This window comes from Epargyreus clarus, unplaced genomic scaffold (genome assembly GCF_041222505.1).
Source record: "Epargyreus clarus isolate Ecla_fem2 unplaced genomic scaffold, WU_Ecla_fem_2.2 ptg000011l, whole genome shotgun sequence".
Classification (NCBI taxonomy): domain Eukaryota; kingdom Metazoa; phylum Arthropoda; class Insecta; order Lepidoptera; family Hesperiidae; genus Epargyreus; species Epargyreus clarus.
Genome location: NW_027332219.1, coordinates 5,239,091 through 5,259,966, shown reverse-complemented (window position 1 = coordinate 5,259,966; position 20,876 = coordinate 5,239,091). Strand labels below are relative to the sequence as shown.

The following is a 20,876-nucleotide window of genomic DNA, read 5'->3' as shown; positions in this document are numbered from 1 at the left end:
TCCAAGTTTGAGTTGGATGCGGTTCTCCAAAGCTTAGATCCATATGACCATATCGGTTTTAGTATGACTTTGTAGTAGTCAAGTTTGTTGCTGAGAGACATTCGTGCCATGAGCCAGTAAATTTTAGGAAGTTGGACGTCCAGATATTTTCTTTTGGTCACATCACAAAATTATATGCAATCGCTGTTACTGTCATTAGTAGTATCGTTATAAACAATAATTTGTATGCTCTTTGTAAACAATCACCAATCACCATAGTTACCGTTCATAGACATTATTAAGTTTAGTTTTTGCAAATAGTTTTAATTAACAAAATACATGTACTATAAAATATGGTATATTTTTTATGTATATTATGACGTTATATTTTAATATTACTATTAAATAATTAATCATTACCATGTAGGTATTTTGGCTGGTGTAGAAACCAGACGATATTGTATTTGACGGCTCATTGATATTAAATGTGATCGCTAACCATAGACTTATCGTATATGTAGAATGAAACTTGCTAACGAATAGAATAGAAAACGAATAGAATGCAAAGTTTGTAACATGGCTAGGCCCCCAGATAATAAATTTTCTATAATCGAAATAACAATTATAATTTACATATTTTTCGCCGCTACACCGATTTGTATCCAATTGTGGATGGGAATGTCTTTCGAGCATATTAATCTACGAATTGTATTTATATTACTTTAGTTGAATTAAAACATAGCATTAGAAATTATTTTAAAAAACAAAAATTCGACTGTTTAAAAAATATAGCCTATGTTGTGGAAGTAACATATAGCCGAATACATCGAGACCCAAAGGAAGAGAACCCTTTGTGGTTCGACTCCGGCGGCACCACCGCCGAACCTATTTCAGCCTCATAACAGCAGTGTTAAGCGCTGCCGTGTTTTGATTTGAAGGGTGTGGTAAGGGAGATATACTTTTTCGAGGCGTTTCAGTTTAGTTCTCAGGGGTATTGGCGCATTTGTGGGCGACCTGAGGTAGCAATATCTAATCCTATCCGGGGTTGGCGGGGCTAGGGGTGTATGGGCAGCAGTAGGCTCTTACCATCAGGACTGCAAGCTTGTCTGGTACTCCTCTATTATGAAAAAAAACCGCTTCAACAGGAAAACTATTTGCACAAAAAAGTTAGAATAAACAACTCTAACATGACATATCATACATATGCTCAATAAACATAAATCTTCAAATCTTTTATCTTATCGTTCCAGAGGAGAAACAAAAAGAAACGCCAGGGGATCAGGAGCAAGCATCGGAGGAGCGTGCTGCGACGAAGATCCAGGCGGTTTTCCGGGGACACCAGACCAGGAAGTCCATAAGCATGAAGACGAGCAAGCCGGCGGCCCAGGCGGAGCCCGAGCCGTCTAAGGCCGAGCTGGAGGCCGAATTTCGAGCTGATGATAAAGGTAAGTAGCTAGATTATAGCTGGTTAACATCTACGAGTATTTTGGTTTTTAGGGACTTTTGTCTTGATGACTTTGACTGTTATGCAAGGTTTCGAGTTCGATCACCAAACAGGTCAGGTGTCTAAGAGTATATGAGCGACGTATTAAGAGTTACATGAGGTAGAGGACTATTGCCGATGGTCGCCTATTGTCGATTTTCGATAGTTGATACTCGGTGGTAGTAGCTGGGTGTCCTTGACGACCATAGGCAATATTCTACGACTGTCCAAGTATCGCCGATTATAGCCATAGGTGGACAGCGATAAACAATAAAATGTGGTCCCGTTTAACGATAGTATTTTGTCATCGGTCGTTGACAAGTGACGGTTGTCAGCAATCACCGACGACAGCCAAAAATAGTCGTCACCTGCCGTTAGTGACTAGCATTGCTTGCCAGGCGAAGCGTTCCAGATTTGATTCCTGGTCAGGCAGACATTTAGAAATTTTATAGAAAATAACTATGTGTAGCGTTTTTATCTTACGCTACGCAACCCTAAATATCGATAACGAAACTAAAGCTATGGTTTGATACAGAAATTGCTAGTCATCTACATAGAACGGTTTCTTCTGGATAATAAAATTTTACAACAAATAGAAGGAAAAAATCTTAGTCGACGCTTAAAAGGCAGTACTTCCTAAGGGTATAATGAAAAAACTTCCGCAATAAACTCTGTTTGAGCCATAAATAACTGAGTACTTATAGAACAAGTTTGTTGGAGAAAGAAAAATACTGTTTCGATAAAGTAGGAGAAACCGTGTTCAAAGCCGCTGTATTTATGATTCCTGGTATTCTAAAACCAGAAGCCTTTGTGGTTCGGATCCGGAGGTATTGCGTTACTTATTCTGCGTTATGTTGCCGTGTTCTGATTTTTAGGGTGTGGTAAAAACAATTCAGGAGGCATATCAACTTAGTCCTCATGTAGTGGTAGTGTTAGTCATCATGAGAACGTCCGTGTGGTCGAATTCAAGTAGTATTTCAATATATTTTTCGATTCTCTTCAGATCTTTAGAAGGTGGTAGAACTCTTTGTGGTTCGGCTCCGGCGGCACCACCGCCACACCTATTTCTGCCTAATAGCAGCAGTGTTAAACACTACTGTGTTCCGTTTTGAAGGGTGTGGTAAGGGAGACATACTTTTCCGAGGCATGCTTGTTTTCTGTTTTAATTTCATTAAATATGCAAATGTCTGTCAGTTTATACATTCGCTTGCGATAAGATAGTCTGTCTGCCTTATCAGCTTTATAGACTTAAATATCCGTCTTGGACTTAAGAACCAAAGAATATCTAATTAACGCGTAACAGCCTTCTACTGATATACCTATGTCCAATTCTTTGGCAGGCCGTGTAGATTAATCGGCTGGACAGGTTTTATATACTACTAGCTGACCCAACAAACTGTGTACCGCCTCAAAATCTATGTATCAAATATAATTCATATAAAATATAGCCTATGTTACTCGTGGATAATGTAGCTTTCGAATGATGAAAGAATTTTTAAAATCGTCCCAGTAGTTTTTGAGCCTATTCATTACAATCAAACAAACAAACCAAATTTTCCTCTTTATAATATTAGTATACATATGAGTTTCCGCTGGATTCTTCAAAATTGTGGAGGTGACATAAGCATAATTTTGTTTTTATAATAATTCTCTCATGTAAAAAAATGTGCATTGGCAGCAATGATGACGTCATGTGAATTTGAAGAAAACGGTGCATATTGCTACTTCGCTACATAAAAAATAAGCAACTGACCTCGTTTCAAACGTTGAGGTATCACAAATTGGGAAGTTTGCATAAAATATGGAAAGCGGAACTCCTATTTTGAACTCCATGAATATTTGAGTTGACGTAACCAGATCTACGAAATTAGACAAAACGAAGTTTCTGTCCAAACTATTACAGTTATTAAGATGTTTCGTGTTAGTTATAGGGGGTTTCCTTTGTTGTTCATATGATTTATGATAGTAGTTTGAAATTGGGGCTCTCTATATTATCTGTTCTCTACGGGCCTCTCTCTAGGGGTCCGAGATTAAAATCCTACGTACACTGCTTTTAGAAGTTATGAGTTGTTTTCCATCCATCCATCAGCCTTTTAAGGGTCACTGCTGAAAATAGGCTGTTAAGAAACACATCCCTAGAGATTTATTGTTACACCTGAAAGATTTTAATTTTTTTTTACGTGTGGGAAGTCTAGAAATTCGAAATAAGTCAATGATGGACTCTTCGTAATGATAATGGATACACGGATACATGTGCCCAGCAGTGGTTCAAAAATGGGGGAATTGTATTAATGTTGTTTAATCATATCGATCAGTGATAGCTTAATAGTATAAATATAACCTTAGACAATATGGGTCCTTGGATAAACTTCTACACATCTTTGATTTTGAATATGTCTATGCTTGTCAATAGTTTAAATCCGTCTTTTTTAATTTGCAGTCCTTTTGATGGTAAGTGGCTACTGTCGCCTATGGACATCTGTAATTAACCCCTAATAAGATTATATTCCTTTCTAATATCGGCCACAGATGGGCCGCTATGCCTGAGGACTAAGCTTGAATGCCTCATGAAAGTATGTCTTCTTTACCACAAAATTCAAACTAGAACACAGCAGCGCTTAACACTGCTGTTATTAGACAGAAATACGTGAGGCGGTGGTGCCGTAATCGAACCACAGAGGGTTCTACCACCTAATAAACCATATTACATGAAGATCCGTGCCAATAAATTCGTCTTATCTTATAGAAGCAATATAGTAAGGTTGTATTCCGATTTAAAAGGTATCAAAAGTTCAAATTTAATTCAGTTTTAATAATATTCTTACAGAGTTAAAACTTTTATAAGCTTCTTTATAAGTTCCTCGGACTTAATGTTATATTGTCTCTCGGATAAAAATGTTTTCCGAGCTTTAATAAATAATGAAAAGTTTTCCTTGAAGAATGTCTCCGTATAAAAGTATTAAGCTTAAAAACATTGAAACGATTCATTTTGTTATATTTGTGAAAGGTGGTAGAATAATTTATAGGTAATCAGAGTAATTTTAGATTAAATTGGAATAGAGTAATTTTGGAGTAATGTGACATGGGTGCTATGAATACAAATACGACCTCAAACACCCAGACCCAGAAAATTCTAAAGTCATCATTTAGATGCGTCAGACCAGTATGGTGACCGCCACACAGGTCGTTGCATATATTTCACTACTTCAATTAACTAGTAATTATTATAAAAAAAAAAAAACAAAACTCCAACTGTTTATAATAATTGAGTGAAAGCAGACGAGCATGCAATCCACCTGATGGTAAATGGCTACTGCCGCCTATGGACATATGTAATCAACCCCAGATAGCATTAGATATTCCTAGCTGAGGTCGACTACAGATGCGCCGCTACCCCTCAGGACAAAGCTGGTATATCTAGGAAAAGTATGTCTCTCTTACCACACCCTGCAAACCGGAACACAGCAGTGATTAACACTGCTGTTATAAGGTAGAAGTAGGTGTGGCGATGGTGCCGCCGACGTCGAACCACATAGGGTTCTACCACCTTCAACAACCTTCAGCCAATGTCACTCCCACAATTTAGATGAATCCAACGACACCTCACATGTTTGAATCCATCCAGTCATTTGGACTGTATAACATACATACAAACATACATACATACATACATACATACATACATACATACATACATACGTACATACATACAAACATACATACATACATACATACATACATACATACATACATACGTACATACATACATACATACGTACAAACATACATGCGCTAATTACGTTAACGACAGCCGGAGGACTTAAAAAAAAAAACAAATTTACTACAAACTATTTAATGAAAAGAAAATTACAATTTAAGTTATAACTAATCAAACAATACAGCACGATTTTAGTTGCTAATATTGAATGCCAATTCTTTTAATTACATCAATAAGGAAACTTAGTAATAACACATAATTTGGGGCACACGTGTACTGACGGTGCAGGTCGGTGCGCGGCGTCAGCGATCGCCAAATAGCCTAGGGCTGTAACACGCTTGAAAACATTACCCTCTACAGACAAGTAAAAGACGAATGATACGATTCCCAATCGATTTCCCACTCGTTATAGTCTGACATGTTATTTCTGCTCGGAAATACTTAAAAAGTAGGCCAGAGTCGTCGATAGTGTGTTACTTTGACTAGAAATTTTGATACTGTAAAGTAGCTAAAAACCGTTTTCATTATTATATCATTCCATATCGATACACTAGATATGGCTAACCGTTACAATACCAACAAATGGACAAACGAAGGAAACCAAATAACAGGAGGTACAACTAAAACCGTTTTTAATTCTATATTAGCTACGTCTCTTTTCGACTTTCTCGAATACCTGAGGTGTGAAAGAGACGAACTGAATATGCGTTAAAACGAGTGCGTTTATTATTTGTATTTGTTTTGTCTGAACAATAGTAACGGTGGTAAACTGTGCTTCGATTAGCTTGATTTTTTAATACGAAAATGTATAACTTTAACTGATAAGACTTTAAATATAAATGTAACATTTTAGAAATTGCTATTATTATCAATAGATTTCAATAACCATTTAAAGTTCAATATCTTTTCATTAGAAATATTTCTAAATTTACTTTTATCTTCAAATATACAGGTATTATGACAGCTATACCTCCACAACATTTTCATATCATATATTACAAAGATTATTTGGATAACAAAAACTAGTTATCCACATTAATATCGATACGATATCGGTTACGTAACCGACAAATAAACTGTATACGAGCATGTCTTGTGACCTCTCGTGAGGGAAATCATTTGAACGACTTCGCGGACTTGTTTGTTGAGTCTTGTAACTTGTTTTCGAAGAATATTTTAGTAGAAGTTGGTAAATAGACTCCCAAACTACAAAAGTAGATAAGGTTCGACTGTGATTGTGAAATAACTTTTTGTAGTTCATATAGTTTTGGTTATGTGTGTATTTTCGAGTCTGTGGTGTATTGCGGAAACTAACAAACGGATTTGGACGAAACATAGTTAAAACCGAGTAGTTTACATTAATTTCGTAGTCTGGTGGATCGAAGGTCCTAAAGCCTTCAATGCTATGGTACCCTCCAATCGTGGAACTTTTTGTTGACAAAGGATACCCGGTACCATGGAAGCGATACCAGGTTATGTAGGATTTTTACACAATAAAGCTCCCCAAAGGCCGTCCTCAGTTTTACGTCTAGGACTCCGGGATCTCCAAAAAAACACAATCAGTGTTTTTTTTATAATATGGCAGTAGCAGACGAGCATGCAGTCCACCTAATGGTAAGTGGCTACTGCCGCCTATGGACACCGCTAATCAACCCCACATAGGATTAAAATATTCCTACCTGGAGTCGGCCATAGGTGCGCCGCTATCCCTGAGGACTAAGCTGGAACGCCTCGGAAAAGTATGTCTCCCTTACCACACCCTTCAAACCAGAACACAGCAGCGCTCAACACTGCTATTATGAGGCAGAAATAGATGTGACGGTGGTGCCGCCGGAATCGAACCACAAAGGGTTCTACCACCTTTTTACCAATCAGTGTTTTTTTCGGGAAACACCAATTTAATATTCCTTATACACTTACCCTATCTTTGAAACTAAAGTTCAATAACGCTTAACATTACTGTAATAAGGCAAAAGTAAGTGCTACGGTGGTCCCTTCGGAGAACAATCCTGTTGCTTATTAATTCACTTTTTCATCACTGTAATTTATTTACATATTTTCCATATTTTTTTCTTTACTCTTAATACTTAAACCAATCTAATAATTTTACTAATTAACAAAGTATCTTAAGTATTTAGTTAGTATTAAAATTCCGAGAATATTTTACACTAAATATTAATTTAAGCACTTAATGAAAGTCATTAATAAAGTAGGTGGTTTCGAAAAAACCGAGTCATCTCTCTACCATTACTCATTTTGGATCAGTAACTTCATCATGACCTCGTTAATATATTTTCCAATTTCATTTTATTTTTATCAGTCTTTTAAGTGGAATTAATATTGGCTTCGATACAGGGTTCAAATCCCTGACACGATCTTTTATTTTTTTGGAGTTGGAGATAATTTTGAGAGTTTTTCGAAAGTGTGAAATGTATATATTTTTTGGTTTAAACAAAAATAATATGTGCCGCCGACCGACTTAAGGTAATTTTAAATTGTTAAATGTTATTTACCGAAAAGTCAACATTTTTTTTGTGCTGCTTAGGTATAATTGGGAATATCTTGATAAATATGAACTTTTCAAAAAAATTATAACAGACCTTTTTTTTAGATAATTTAATTTCCTACAAAAAAGTCTGAACAAGTTTTTGTCAAATCAGAATACTGTAGGAGAAATTTCAAAAAAATACAATTTTATGAAAAAAATGACCTTAAGTGTTCTTTTTGTTTAAACAAAAAAAATCTCCCGTCATTTTCCTCAAAGGAAGGATTTTTCAGGGTGTCTCAAAAAAATAATATTTAACCACCACCCTAATGTATATTGTATAATATTGTAATAAAACCTCTCAACTGTGAAGTCCGAGGTTCGATCTTGGTACCTCTGATTTTTCAAAGTTGTGTGTGTCAATAATTATTAAAAAAGTTTTTCAAGGTTACTAAAGGTGCATAGAATGAAATATTTTTCTAACCCATAGAAATAAAGATATCCATAACCTAGATACTGAATATAAAATAAATAAGGTTAAATATTACAAACTCACCTATTCCTTATAACAAAATTTCTCCAAATTTACATCGTCGACGTAAGAGACTCCCGAATCCCGGTCCTTGGGGACGCATTGCAGGGGACCGAAAACTCGCATTTTCAAATATTCATTACTCACGAACTTGGCACCAACTTGTATTTCGTAGACAATTTGCTGGACGAACGAACTGTACCCTTACCATGAGTTTTTACGTTTTGACAAATATGACTGTTTTAGTATTTGTTTACGTATTTGCCAATACAAATTCCAATCGGCGCCCCTAGCGAATTGTATCAGAACTATAGTGTCAGTAACGTAACATTGAATGTCTAAATTGACAAAATGGCGCTTTATGTTTTGTCTCTGTTTTTTGCGAACATGTGAGGCAGACAAAAAGACTTGAGCACTTACTTATTGTTACGTTTATTCAGTCTACTGAAGCAAACGGAACACCATAATGGATTGAGTAAACGTAACGTAAAATTGTGGGATGTTTAGAAAACTCATGGTAAGGGTACTGGACGGTTTTGTAACAAATGCCTATTTTATTTAGAGTTTTTGTAATGTAATTTGTTTTTTTTTTTGTAAGAAAATATATTTCGAGCGTAATCATCATCATCATCAACCCTATACTGTCCCACTGCTGGGCACGGGTCTCCTCTCAGAATGAGAAGGATTAGACCATAGTTCACCGCGCTGGCCAAGTGCGTATTGGTAGACTTTACATAACTTTGAGATTTTTTTTTACAAATCTCTCAGGTATGCAGGTTTCCTCGCTGTGTTTTTCCTTCACCGTTTAGCAAGTGATAATTAATTAGAAATTAATACGCACAAAAATTTGAAAATTAGAGGTGCTTGCCTGGGATGTGAACCTCGGACCCCTCGATCGAGAGGCCAAGTTTCTTAACCACTAGGCTATCACTGCTATTTCGAGCGTATGTACCTACTATAGTATGTCTGATTCTTTGAAAAGTCATACAGCGCAGATTGTTTTACGAATTGTTATTAGGCGTCGTTGGATTCGTCTCGATTGTCAGTGGGAGTGATACAGTTAAAAGTAAACTGCAGTCGGTTTTTTGTTTTTAATAATAATTCCCTAGTTAATATTCTAATTTAAATTTACTATTAAATACGCGACCGTATCTTAATACGAATGTCACGGTTTCATGCTTGCCAAAATTACAGCGACGCTGAAATTCAAACTAAAACACATTTTCATTCAAACTTATGTTTAAATACATTTTTGATAAGTAACAAAATTGTAGCGAATACTGGTATTCACACTCAACCAATCATCAAGGCACGGACACTTTTATCCAAAATCCCGAATCCCAAAAATCAAATCCCAAAAAATATTTTTACATTGAACCCTTAGAAAATCGCTGTTAGTAAAAATGTTTCGTTCTTTTTTCGAATCCACATTGAATCGCCAGGTCACGAGCGTCAGTGTGCGCCCAAAATCCCGAATCGCGAAATTCAAATCCCAAAAAAATATTTTTACATTCACGCCTAAAATATTACAGTTGTTAGCCAAAAGCTAAGATCTGTAAAATACATAGATTGATCACTCCTAACAAGAAAGTGTAAACAGTTTTGAGAATTGAAATTGTTGCGCAAATAAAGTGTTGCCATGTCTCCGTTCTAAAATATGTCTAAAATTTTTGAAATACTTCTTTATTACGTAAATTACTTAGTATTAGTTATTGATACGTATTTTTTTAATGATTTTTATTTGTCAAGTATTCAAACAATAAATGACATTCAGGATGATTTGTGGCTTCATTCAATTTCAAGACGGTGAAGTATCTTTCTACTATATTTTTTATAATATAGGAGTATAGAAGTATAGGAGTAGCAGAGGTGCAGTCCACCTGATGGTAAGTGCCTACTGCCGCTTGGACATCTGTAATCCACCCCAGATAGCATTTCATCTGCGGTCAACTGAGGTCAACCACAGATACGTCGCTACCCCTTCTTAGAAAAGTAAGCCTCCCTTACCACACCCTTCAAACCAGAGCACAGCAGCGCTTAACACTGCTGTTATGAGTTAGAATAATGTGTGGCGGTGGTGCCGCCGGAGTCGAACCACAAAGGTTTCCACCTTAAAACTTATCAAATCCCAAAAGATAGATTGGTAGCATTTCATAAAATTTATATCTGAACATTATTTTAATATGAATTTTATAATCCCGTTGAGCCCGAGTTCGTGTCATTGCGAAAATGTCACGAATTTGGGTTCTGTAATGCCCTCAATCCCAAAATAAACGTAAAACTATTTTCAACTTGTCCTTATTAAAATATTTGGGGACTGGAGTTAAATTGAATGAAATTCAATGTTTGGTAATGAAGATTTACTTATGTTAATTACAAATACCAGATAATTTAGGGCCTTCGTCGTCAACCTATAACTGTCCCACTGCTGGGCACGGGTCTCCTCTCAGAATGAGAAGGATCAGGCCATAGTGTACCGTGCTGGCCAAATGCGTATTGGTAGACTTACACAATATACTTTTAAGAACTTTTTTAATGATCTCTCAATTTCTAATACGCACATAACTTTGAAAAATCAAAGGCCTGGGATTTGAACCTCGGACCTCTCGATCGAGAGGCTGGGGTTCAACCGCTATTTCTGTTTTACAAAAACAGTGCTGCAGAATTCTCAGTAATAAGTTATCATGACATTTCCTCATAATGTTCTCCTTCGTTTATTTTAAGTTAGTCATGCTTAATTTATTATAGACATAAAACTAAATCTGAAGGTGGTAGAACCCTTTGTGGTTCGACTCCGGCGGCACCACCGCCACATCTATTTCTGCCTCATAACAGCAGTGTTAAGCGATGCTGTGTCCTGATTTGAAGGATGTGTTAAGGGAGACATACTTTTCTGAGGCATTCCAGCTGAGTCCTAGTCTATGGGCGGCAGTAACCACTTACTACTTTAGAAAAAAATCTTTAAGAAATATTTTATTATTTACCGATATTTTTACCACTAGACCGTCATTGATTTACATCGAATAGTACCTAAAAATAACATGTTTGTACACAAACCTACACAAAGGGAGCGGTAGACACTATGTCGCCGGCATGGGACATTATGTCCTTTCTTCCCTTGGCAAAATGTCAAATGGTCGACAACCAGAGAAAGAAACAAAATAAACGGTTATGTTTACTAAAATATGTGAAATTGTTGGGTTCTAAAACATAACACAATGTTTATAAATACTGAGCATTGAATTACTTGATTTTTTTTCTATCCGGCTCGGAGGAGTATATATGGAAACTTTTTGTTACAAGAATATCAATACTTATAAATAACACTCAATATTCTGTAGTTTTGAATAATAAGTACACAAATGTATACACGGAAACACATGGATTACCTTAGAAAAACATTTTCTAAGAATCGAGGTAATATTAAAACTAGCAACTCTTTTTATATAAGGTTGATGTTGCAAACGAGCGTACAGTCTACCTGATGATACATTTACTATCAAGTAGACTGTATGTTCGCTTGCAACTCCACTAAGAGACTTATTAGGTAACCAACTCCATACGGAACAGAGCAGGTTCTACTTACAGACCTCCTCTTGATATCTAAGATGGTTGCCTCTTATTTAAGTCAGACGGAAAACACATCCTATAAGAACACAAGAACACACAAGAAGTCATGAGATCTGATTTACAGAGAAATACATGAGACAGTGGTAAATTTTCAGTTAAACCATACTGGTACTACCTTGTTTTAAAATACAATAATCATCTACTTTGTCATTACTTCTACGCTCTAAACAATAACCCACTTATAGTCCGCGCCAGATTGCTAGTCCGCTCTGAAGTTGTTGCGAGCAGGTGCAGTCCTACAATTTACTATGGCAACATGATTCATTTCTATATTCAGAACGGACTAGCAGTATTACGCGGACTACACCTATATAAACACCTTATCGCTATTGTAAAAACACTGCTGCCTAAACGTATTGCCTATTAAAAGATATCGAATTACAGGCAGCTGTATTTCCAAAGGTAGTTGGCGGGTTGAGATGTTTGCGTAGTAAAGTGGGGTGTAAAATTTCTTACTTTTCCTCTTGGGAAAAGACGCTTACTATTTTATGTAGGGACGTAACCCGTACTTTTGGTTTAGTTTCTTTTAATAGCATACAAGTAGTTTACGGGTTTATTGTCCCTGGAATAGTTAGCTTCGAGTCGCAATCTTAACCATGTTTGTTTTTTAAGTTTAAATGCCAATTTGTGGGTACTGGGGTGGGACTATTCATAATATTTTTTGCTCGCTTCTGTGTTGCAGAGGGCAGGTCTCTCCTAATAGTAGGACTAGTTTTTTTTTATAATATAGTAGTCCACCTGATGATAAGTGGCTACTGCTGCTCATGGACATCTGTAATCGAACCCAGATAGGATTAGATAATTCTACCTGTGGTCGTCCACAGATACGCCGCTATCCCTGAGGACTAAGCCGGAACGCCTTGGAAAAGTATGTCTCCCTTACAACACAGCAGCGCTTAATACTATTAATAGACAGAAATAGGTGTGGCGGTGGTGCCGCCGGAGTCGAAGGTGTCTACCACTTTCAAAGCGTTCACCATAAGGGTTGTAAGCTAATAGACGCTAATGTCGCCAAAAATGCTACGAGTACTTAAGATAGGGAAAATAATTATCATCGTTTTATTAAGGTTTCGTGTAATATTTCTAAAAATGTAAATCCTATAAGTACATAAACAAACCCTGAACATGATTATAGAGAGTTTTTTTTTTTTTTTTTTTTTTTTTTTATAATATAAGAGTAGCAGACGAGCATGCAGTCCACCTGATGGTAAGTGGCTACTGCCGCCCATGGACATCTTTAATCAACCCCAGATAGGATTAGGTATTCCTACCTGAGGTCGCCCACAGATGCGCTGCTATCCCTGAGGACTAAGCTGGAACGCCTCGGAAAAGTCTGTCTCCCTTACCACACCCTTCAAACCGGAACACAGCAGCGCCTAACACTGCTGTTATTAGGTAGAAATAGGTGTGGCGGTGGTGCCGCCGGAGTCGAACCACAAAGGGTTCTACCACCTTCAAAGAGTATATTTATTAGTAGTACAAATCAAAACGCTGAAGTATTTTCTCGTTTTTACAGAACCCCCGAACAAGTCGGACTCACACTTGACCGCTATTTGTACAGTAAAGTGGCATTTTTATTATTAGAGCCGGGATTTTCCATTACTCGGTTAACAATCCACTATAGGTGTATTGGGGCTTTGTGAGAATCGCGATTCTCATTCTGCCTTTATTCTTAAGTTGCTTTTATTCTGCGATAGTGCAACAAACGTGTTGAGAATTGGACTCTTGGGAACTATAAATTGGAATCTAGTGTTAGTGAGATTTTAGATTTAACCCGTTAGAAAACAAGTTAAAACGATTTGGCTTTATACACGACGACTCGAATGTTTTGCGAATTCGACGAAATGGTGTAGTTATTAAATTGGTTCTGGTAGGTTATTGTCGGGTTCGATCCCCGGTCATGCATACATCAAAGTAGTAGTTTAGAATGAATTATTTGAAGGTGGTAAAACCTTTGTTGGTTCAAACATTTTTCTGTCTAATAACAGCAGTGTTAAGCTCTGCTATGTTTTGATTTGGTGTGGTAAGACATAGTGACATACTTTTCTAAGGCGTTCGAACTGTCTTGCCATGTCTATGGCCAACCTCAGATAGTAATGTAATTCTATCTAGGGTTGATTATAGATGTCTATGGGCGGCATCAGCCACAACCCATGAGGAAATAATAAAAAATGTAACATAAGTATACTAAATTCACACTACTAAGCTATCCATATAAACTTACATAAAAAAAAGTTTTGGAAAAAATGTGACCGTTTTCGTACGTGAACCCTAAAATGCAAATGAAATAGCGACACCAGTTTTGTCCCAACGTGACCTAACTCTTAAAATTTGTCATCTGCATAGCAAAGAGTTTACCACAGATTATACAAAAATAGAGCTCACAAGCAAAGTCGATGACGCAAAAATATTTTTAGAAAATGTACTGTTATGAAAGGTAAGGAAAATATACGAAAATTAAAAATAAATACTTTATCCGGACTATTAGTATTCCAAAATGTTGCCTAGTAATGCAAGATTACCTTGAATTATTTTTTTTAAACATTATTTAATTTAAATCTATTTTACAAAAAAAAAAAGAAAAAATATAATTACGTGTGAAGTTCAATTGTCTCTTATTTGAAGTGACATTATCTTTCACACTTACTACAGTAAGTACAAATGGGTTTGAAGTTGTGTATTGTTCTCTAGGGTCCCATAAACTGTACATAAAGTTTGAAGGGTTGTAGTTTTATTTGTAAAACAACTGAATGGATATCACGTTCTGTTTACTAAAAAAATGATTTCTTGTTTGTTTACCTTAATTATCCGTTCTCAATGTTAAATTAATTTTGAAAGGACTTTTAAATAAATTAAAAAAATGTCAGCCGTCACGGGACGCCTGGCAGATGTGAAACATCGACATTATTTTGTAAAAGTAATATGCAGAAAAGAACATATTGTGATAGGAACTAAATATGTCATAATGATAAAATAAAATATTACGATTTTTTTCCAGATAACGATGACTATTTATTGAATTCGATTGCGCATGGCGACGCGTCGCCACACCGTACACACTTCTGCATATAGACTGTATATATATACCATCGTATAGCGTGGCGACGCGTCGCCACTGCATGCGTCGCCACGCCAGAATCGGTTTTACGTGCGGCTATAGATGTTTCACATCAAAATGACTTACAGAGAGCAGTTAAAGTATGCGATGCATTTGCGACTCCCATTGAAGACCCCCTTTAATATTTAACTCTGTAAACATTTCAAGTGGTTATCTATTACGGTTCCAGAGTCTGGCAGACGGACAGACGAACAGACAGTGTAGTCTTAGTAATAGGGTTCCGTTTTTACCCTTGGGACACGGAACCCTAAAAACAGCCAAAACTAAATTTTGGCAAACTTATCGAGTATGTGCTTGTTCAAACAAAACACACGTAAAATTTAACTTACATTTCAAACTTTTGAACTTTATCTGGGTCGGTATCTACCCTCAGAGCTTCCTTTCGTAAGTTCAATAATGTGTTAACAGAATCAGGAAGTGTGGTTAAGGTAGCTTCGGTTAAGCAGGAAACAGGAAACTTCATGTTTTAGCTAAAAGCTTTGATGAAAGCTCGGTACAACAAGCAATAAGCTTATGACAAATAGATTGGCTTGGGTTCGATTCCTGTGTAAATAACATGTAGATTAAGTTAAAGTAAATCAAAAAGACTTCATCGTGAATCCTTTATTGTTTCACTGCTGGGTACAGGTTTCTTATCAGAGTGAGAGGCGTTTAAGCCGTAGTTCATCCATCTGGCTAAGTGTGGATTTATCATCATCATCACTATCAATCCATTACTGTCCCACTGCTGGGCACGGGTCTCCTCTCACAATGAAAAAGATTTGACCATAGTCCACCGCGCTGGCCAAGTGCGTATTGGTGAACTTCACATACCTTTGTGATTTTTTTTATAAATCTCTTAGGTATGTAGGTTTCCGCACGACGTTATCCTTCACCGTTTAAGCAAGTGATAATTAATTTCTAATACGCACATAATTTTGAAAAATCAGAGGTGCGTGAGTGGCTATCACAGCTGCTAGTGTGGATAAATTTGACTATTTCTGTCTAATAACAGCAGAGTTAGCAGTACAGTACAGTAATAGTAGAGCGTTGCTGTGTTCTGGTTGGAAGGGTGTCTTTAGCGAGACATTTATACCAGGAGTTTCAACTGAGTCCTGAAGTAGTATTACATCTGTATCCGATCTTAGCTAAGACTCTAATCTTATCGAGTGTTAATAAGAGATGTTCATGGGCGACAGTAGGCCCTTACCATCGGATAAAAATAAAAACATACATAAATATTACCATAGAATTCTGTCAATTATAACCTTTAGTGTGGTAAGGGAAATATACTTTTCCGAGGCATATCAGTTTAGTCCAGCGAATATATAGCCGACCTCATGTAGCAATAAATTTTTATTTGGGATTTATTACAAATGTCTATGGGAAATAGTCAGTTACCGTGAGGAGAATTGCAGAACCTTTCTGAAAATTCCAGTGCCTTCAATTTCTGCTAACGGATATGCTGCGGATAACGGATATCCGGACAACGGTTACACCAGTAAAGCTCGTTGTTTGCCGGAAATAGGCGCGCCTCATTCATCTTGCTTAAAGCTTCGGCTAAATCTGCGAGAATTTTACTTGATGAGAGTGCGAGTAGGTCACAAATTACTGCTCTGAGTTCTAAGCACTAGGTTTTCAAGCATGGTAATTAGAAACTCGGCCTCTCATTCGGGGTCGGACGTTCAAATTTCAGGCACGTCAACAGTAACAAAAGTTACTAGGAGTTTTTACGTTTCGACAAATATGACTGTTTTGGTATTTGTTTAATGTATTTGCCCATACAAATTCCAATCAGGGCCCCTAGCGGATTTTGTCAGAACTAGGAAATCGTATGGGCCAATACGTAAACAAATACCAAAACAGTAATATTTGTCGAAACGTAAAAACTCCTGGTAAGGATACTGTTTCGATTTTCAGCATAGTAGAATTCACTTGTCACGAGGTCAATATAATTATTTTAACTTACTTTTAATACTAAAATATGTTTATCCTTTGTTATAAATACGTTATTTTTTTTAATTTTGAGTCCGTGTGGATCCTAACCCTTGACTTTTACATTTAAATATATGAAAAAATATGTCTCGACTTACGTCGTTTCGATTTACGTCGTGTATTTCGAAAACCTCACATGCCGTAAGTACGAAGACTACCTGTATACCAATTTGTAGTTGACCAGCGCGGTAGACTATGACCTTAATCTCTAACTCTAAGAGGAGGCCCAGTGGTGGGATAGTCATGGGTTGTCAACGAGCATGTATGCATCAGAAGCATATTGTTTACTCAAATGTTTGAAAAATATGAGCGAAATACTTTCAGAAGATACGAGTGTTTTTGATGCGAGCTTGTCATTTAAATTTTCGTATTTCGTTGGAAAAATATCGTTATTATTTTTATGACATCTTGACACTTGACACGTCAGTGCATTTGAATGATTTAGGGCCGTATTAATAGATGGATCTCAATATCAATCTTAAGTTCGTATCAACTGAGTCGCTCTTAAGTTGCGATCAGCGACTTGAGAGCGTCGCTAATTAATAAATGAGTATCAAGTGCGTATCATTTGATACCGGTCTCAAGAGAAGCATCTCATTCGAAACAGTAGAACAGATTAAAAATATTTTTTAAAAAGACAGCTATGAATGAATGAGAGTTGAACATTACAATCACGTCATGCAGCGTTTCGGTTCCGCTCCTTTGCTAATGCAATAAAATGTTTAATGTAGTGAAATATCTCATTAAATATATTTATAAAAATGACAAATCCTTTTTAAATCGTATACTAAATAAAAAGTAAATGATTTCACGTGCAATATTTTTCGGAAAAAAGTATTACGAGTTCGATTTCAGATACTGTTACTGTGAACAAAACGCGTCGCGTCATTAGTTTGTTTACTTTTGTTCCATTGTTATTTGTTATGAGTTGGTTGTGAAGTGCGAATTATTTAGCTGTATTTACAATTTTACATTAGTTGGACTGTTTTATTATGGAAATGAAAAAGAAATACATATTCAGGGAAGTGGAAAAAACGTTTTCATATAATAGTGTAGTGGAGTGTATTAAAATTGACGGATATTATTCGCAACAGAAGAACTCTTCATGGTATAAAATTGCTAGTGAATATAATGCCAGCTCCCACATACCCCGTCAAGTAAGTACTTATCTATTTTTCATGTTTATCACTAACCTTAAACCAAATAATAATAATTCTTTATTTCATGACGCATCAGTACAATTGCAATCTTCTCAGAGTAGTCTTTATAATAATCGTTTATTTTAATTCAGTATCGTCAGCTGTCTAAATTGGGTAAAAAACCTGTAGTATAGGTTAACTTTCCTACAGAGCTACTATACTCTTATTAATTTAGAATGAACAGAAACTTATACATACAAATGACTTGTATTTGATAAAAATGGCATGATTTTATATTTATGATAATGTTGTAGGATACGAGTAAACAACTAATGCGGTTGTGGATGACCTAAAGCAAGAACAATGTGAAAACATTGTCAAATGGAGGCGGCCCTTCTACCAGTGACGCAGAAATGAATCCAGATGTATTGTAGCTGACTCCAGGGCTCCTTGTTAGTGCTGATGATGATTCCGACACTGTATCAGGTATGTATTTTAAATGTTTTAAAAGTTACTCTACATATCTAACTATTTGAAGTACTGCATCTACATATCTAAATATAGTTAGCTATGTGTTAGTTAATGTTATACAATAATTAGTAATATTTCAGACTGCATTACTAATATTATTTTTTATTTTAGAAATGACTGTTACACCGCGCCTAATGATACACAAGAAAAGGAGAAAGTTATAATCAAGCCTAGCACTCCACCCTGTTCACCATCTTTGCATCCGCCTGCTGCCTCAATGTTAGAAAAAAAGAAAAGCTTTTGATTTTATTAGGTATTAGCTGTAATTTACTTATAACATTATTATTATATTCAATAAAAACAGAGAAGATACAATAGGTATATATTTTAAAACCTATATTTGGTATTATAATTTAGAGTTACATTTTAAGTAATAATAAATCTCCTATTTAATATAAAATATTATATTATAAGGAATTTCATTTTATTTTTTTTAGAACTATATTATGAATTAAAGCTACATTTGGAATAATATAATTTAATAAGTTTCCTATTTTATATAATTAGGTTATATTATAAAGCATTTCTGGTTTTTCTCTTTCAGGTAAAGCTGAGTAATTTAAAATTTAAATCTACTTTGAAAAGGAACTATTTTTTATAATTGTAATACTAGAAACAGTTTTGTGTAATATATTGTTTATAAAATTATATTTGTATTATTTTTGACACATACCAGCCTTACCTTACACATTTGGTTAAACTTTGTATGTATTGAATAATAAGATACACAAAAAAATACATTACAGAAGTATACTCTAAGAGTTTAAATATATTTTGAAGGTGGTAGAACCCTTTGTGGTTCGACTCAGGCGGCACCACCGTCACCCCTATGTCTACCTAATAACAGCGGTGTTAGGCGCTGCTGTGTTCCGGTTTGAAGGGTGTGGTAAGGGAGACAGACTTTTTCGAGGCGTTCCAGCTTAGTCCTCAGGGGTAGCGGCGCATCTGTGGCCGACCTCAGGTAGGAATATTTAATCCTATCTGGGGTTGATTACAGATGTCCATGGGCGGCAGTAGCCACTTACCATCAGGTGGACTGCATGCTCGTCTGCTACTCTTATATTATAAAAAAAATATATTAATTACAATTGCAATCTTAATTAAATCAACCAATCCTGGATAAAACGTGAGAAAGAATAAAAATAAAATAATTTCATTACAATTAATTAAAAAAAATCCATTCAATTAAAAAAATACAACATAGAAATTTAAATCCTAATAGTTGAATCAAGATATAAATTAATATAAAAATGAGTGATACTGTGAAAGAGAAGTGTAAATAGAATCTATACCTTTTTTGAAATTTATTTATAGGTATTTAAAAAGGATTTTGAGCGTCCCTTAAATAAATTTTCGGTAACCGAGAACTAAAGCGATCATCGATATTATCGTAATCATTCATAATAATCGTAATAATTTATTTCGACTAAAATATTTTCAAAATCCATTTCTCGGCGATACGTAAACGTCGACTCAAGTCAAGGTCCGACTACACTCAGCTAATACCATCTCAGAACGCATCTCAAGAGGCTACTTGAGACGTGAGTTTGATTTATTAATTAGCGAATGCGATGACAGATCTCAAGTGAGAGCGCGTTTAATGTTTGACACTTAAGTTTTGTTTATTAATACGATAACGAACTTAAGATGGCACTTGAGTTAGATCTCAAACTTGAGATCTGTTTATTAATACGGCCCTTAAACTCCGAAACCATTTAACAGATTTCAACGATGTTTTATGGATATTACGTTTTAGTTTAACAGATAGGTACTCTTTGACCTGATAGATGGCGCTGTTAATGGTAAACAACAATGTATAGTTAAAAACATGGTTAAAATGCTCAATAATTATCTCAAGGTACTTAGTACTAGATTTAATTTGGCATCGCGTCTATCCCTTAACCGTTCCCATTGAAAGACCCGTGTAACGACAGTAATGGTTGATACAAAGCACCATAAATCCGTTTTAATTCTAATTAATTTAATATATATTTTTTAATTTATTATTTTTACATTTTTGGTAATTGTAATTGTAAATATATAGAGACCTCGATTCCGCTTTAGTTTGGACGAATCACAAATACCGTAGCCGTCGGAAATAGGCGTGCCTGTTCATCTTGCTTAGCGCTGCGGCATCGTATGCGCTAAACGGTAAAAAGGCTTTTATATCAATTTACCTTTATTATGTTGGTTCTAGTATATTTTTACCTAAAATACGGCTATACTCCATAGCCGTTAATATGGCAGAAGTTATAAAATTAAACACACTGTACTTATTTAATGTGTT

At 35.7% G+C, this 20,876-nt stretch overlaps 1 protein-coding gene and 1 long non-coding RNA gene across 3 annotated transcripts in view; both read left to right on the top strand.

Annotated features, from left to right (window-relative positions):
• LOC140745863 (uncharacterized) overlaps positions 1–20,876 on the top strand; it is a 150,395-nt gene that overhangs the window by 89,952 nt on the left and 39,567 nt on the right. The window contains exon 2 of the mRNA XM_073077795.1: positions 1,230–1,424. Within this exon, the coding sequence (XP_072933896.1) occupies positions 1,340–1,424 (85 nt within the window). The 5' untranslated portion in view covers positions 1,230–1,339. The remainder of the gene's footprint in view (positions 1–1,229; positions 1,425–20,876) is intronic.
• LOC140745864 (uncharacterized) lies at positions 17,364–19,237 on the top strand. 2 transcript variants are annotated; one of them, XR_012102711.1, is made up of 4 exons: positions 17,364–18,076; positions 18,373–18,544; positions 18,701–18,842; positions 19,134–19,237. It is a non-coding gene; the product is annotated as an uncharacterized LOC140745864 (long non-coding RNA). The 2 variants fall into 2 exon arrangements; XR_012102710.1 differs by lacking the exon at positions 19,134–19,237 and having other exon boundaries at positions 18,701–18,999.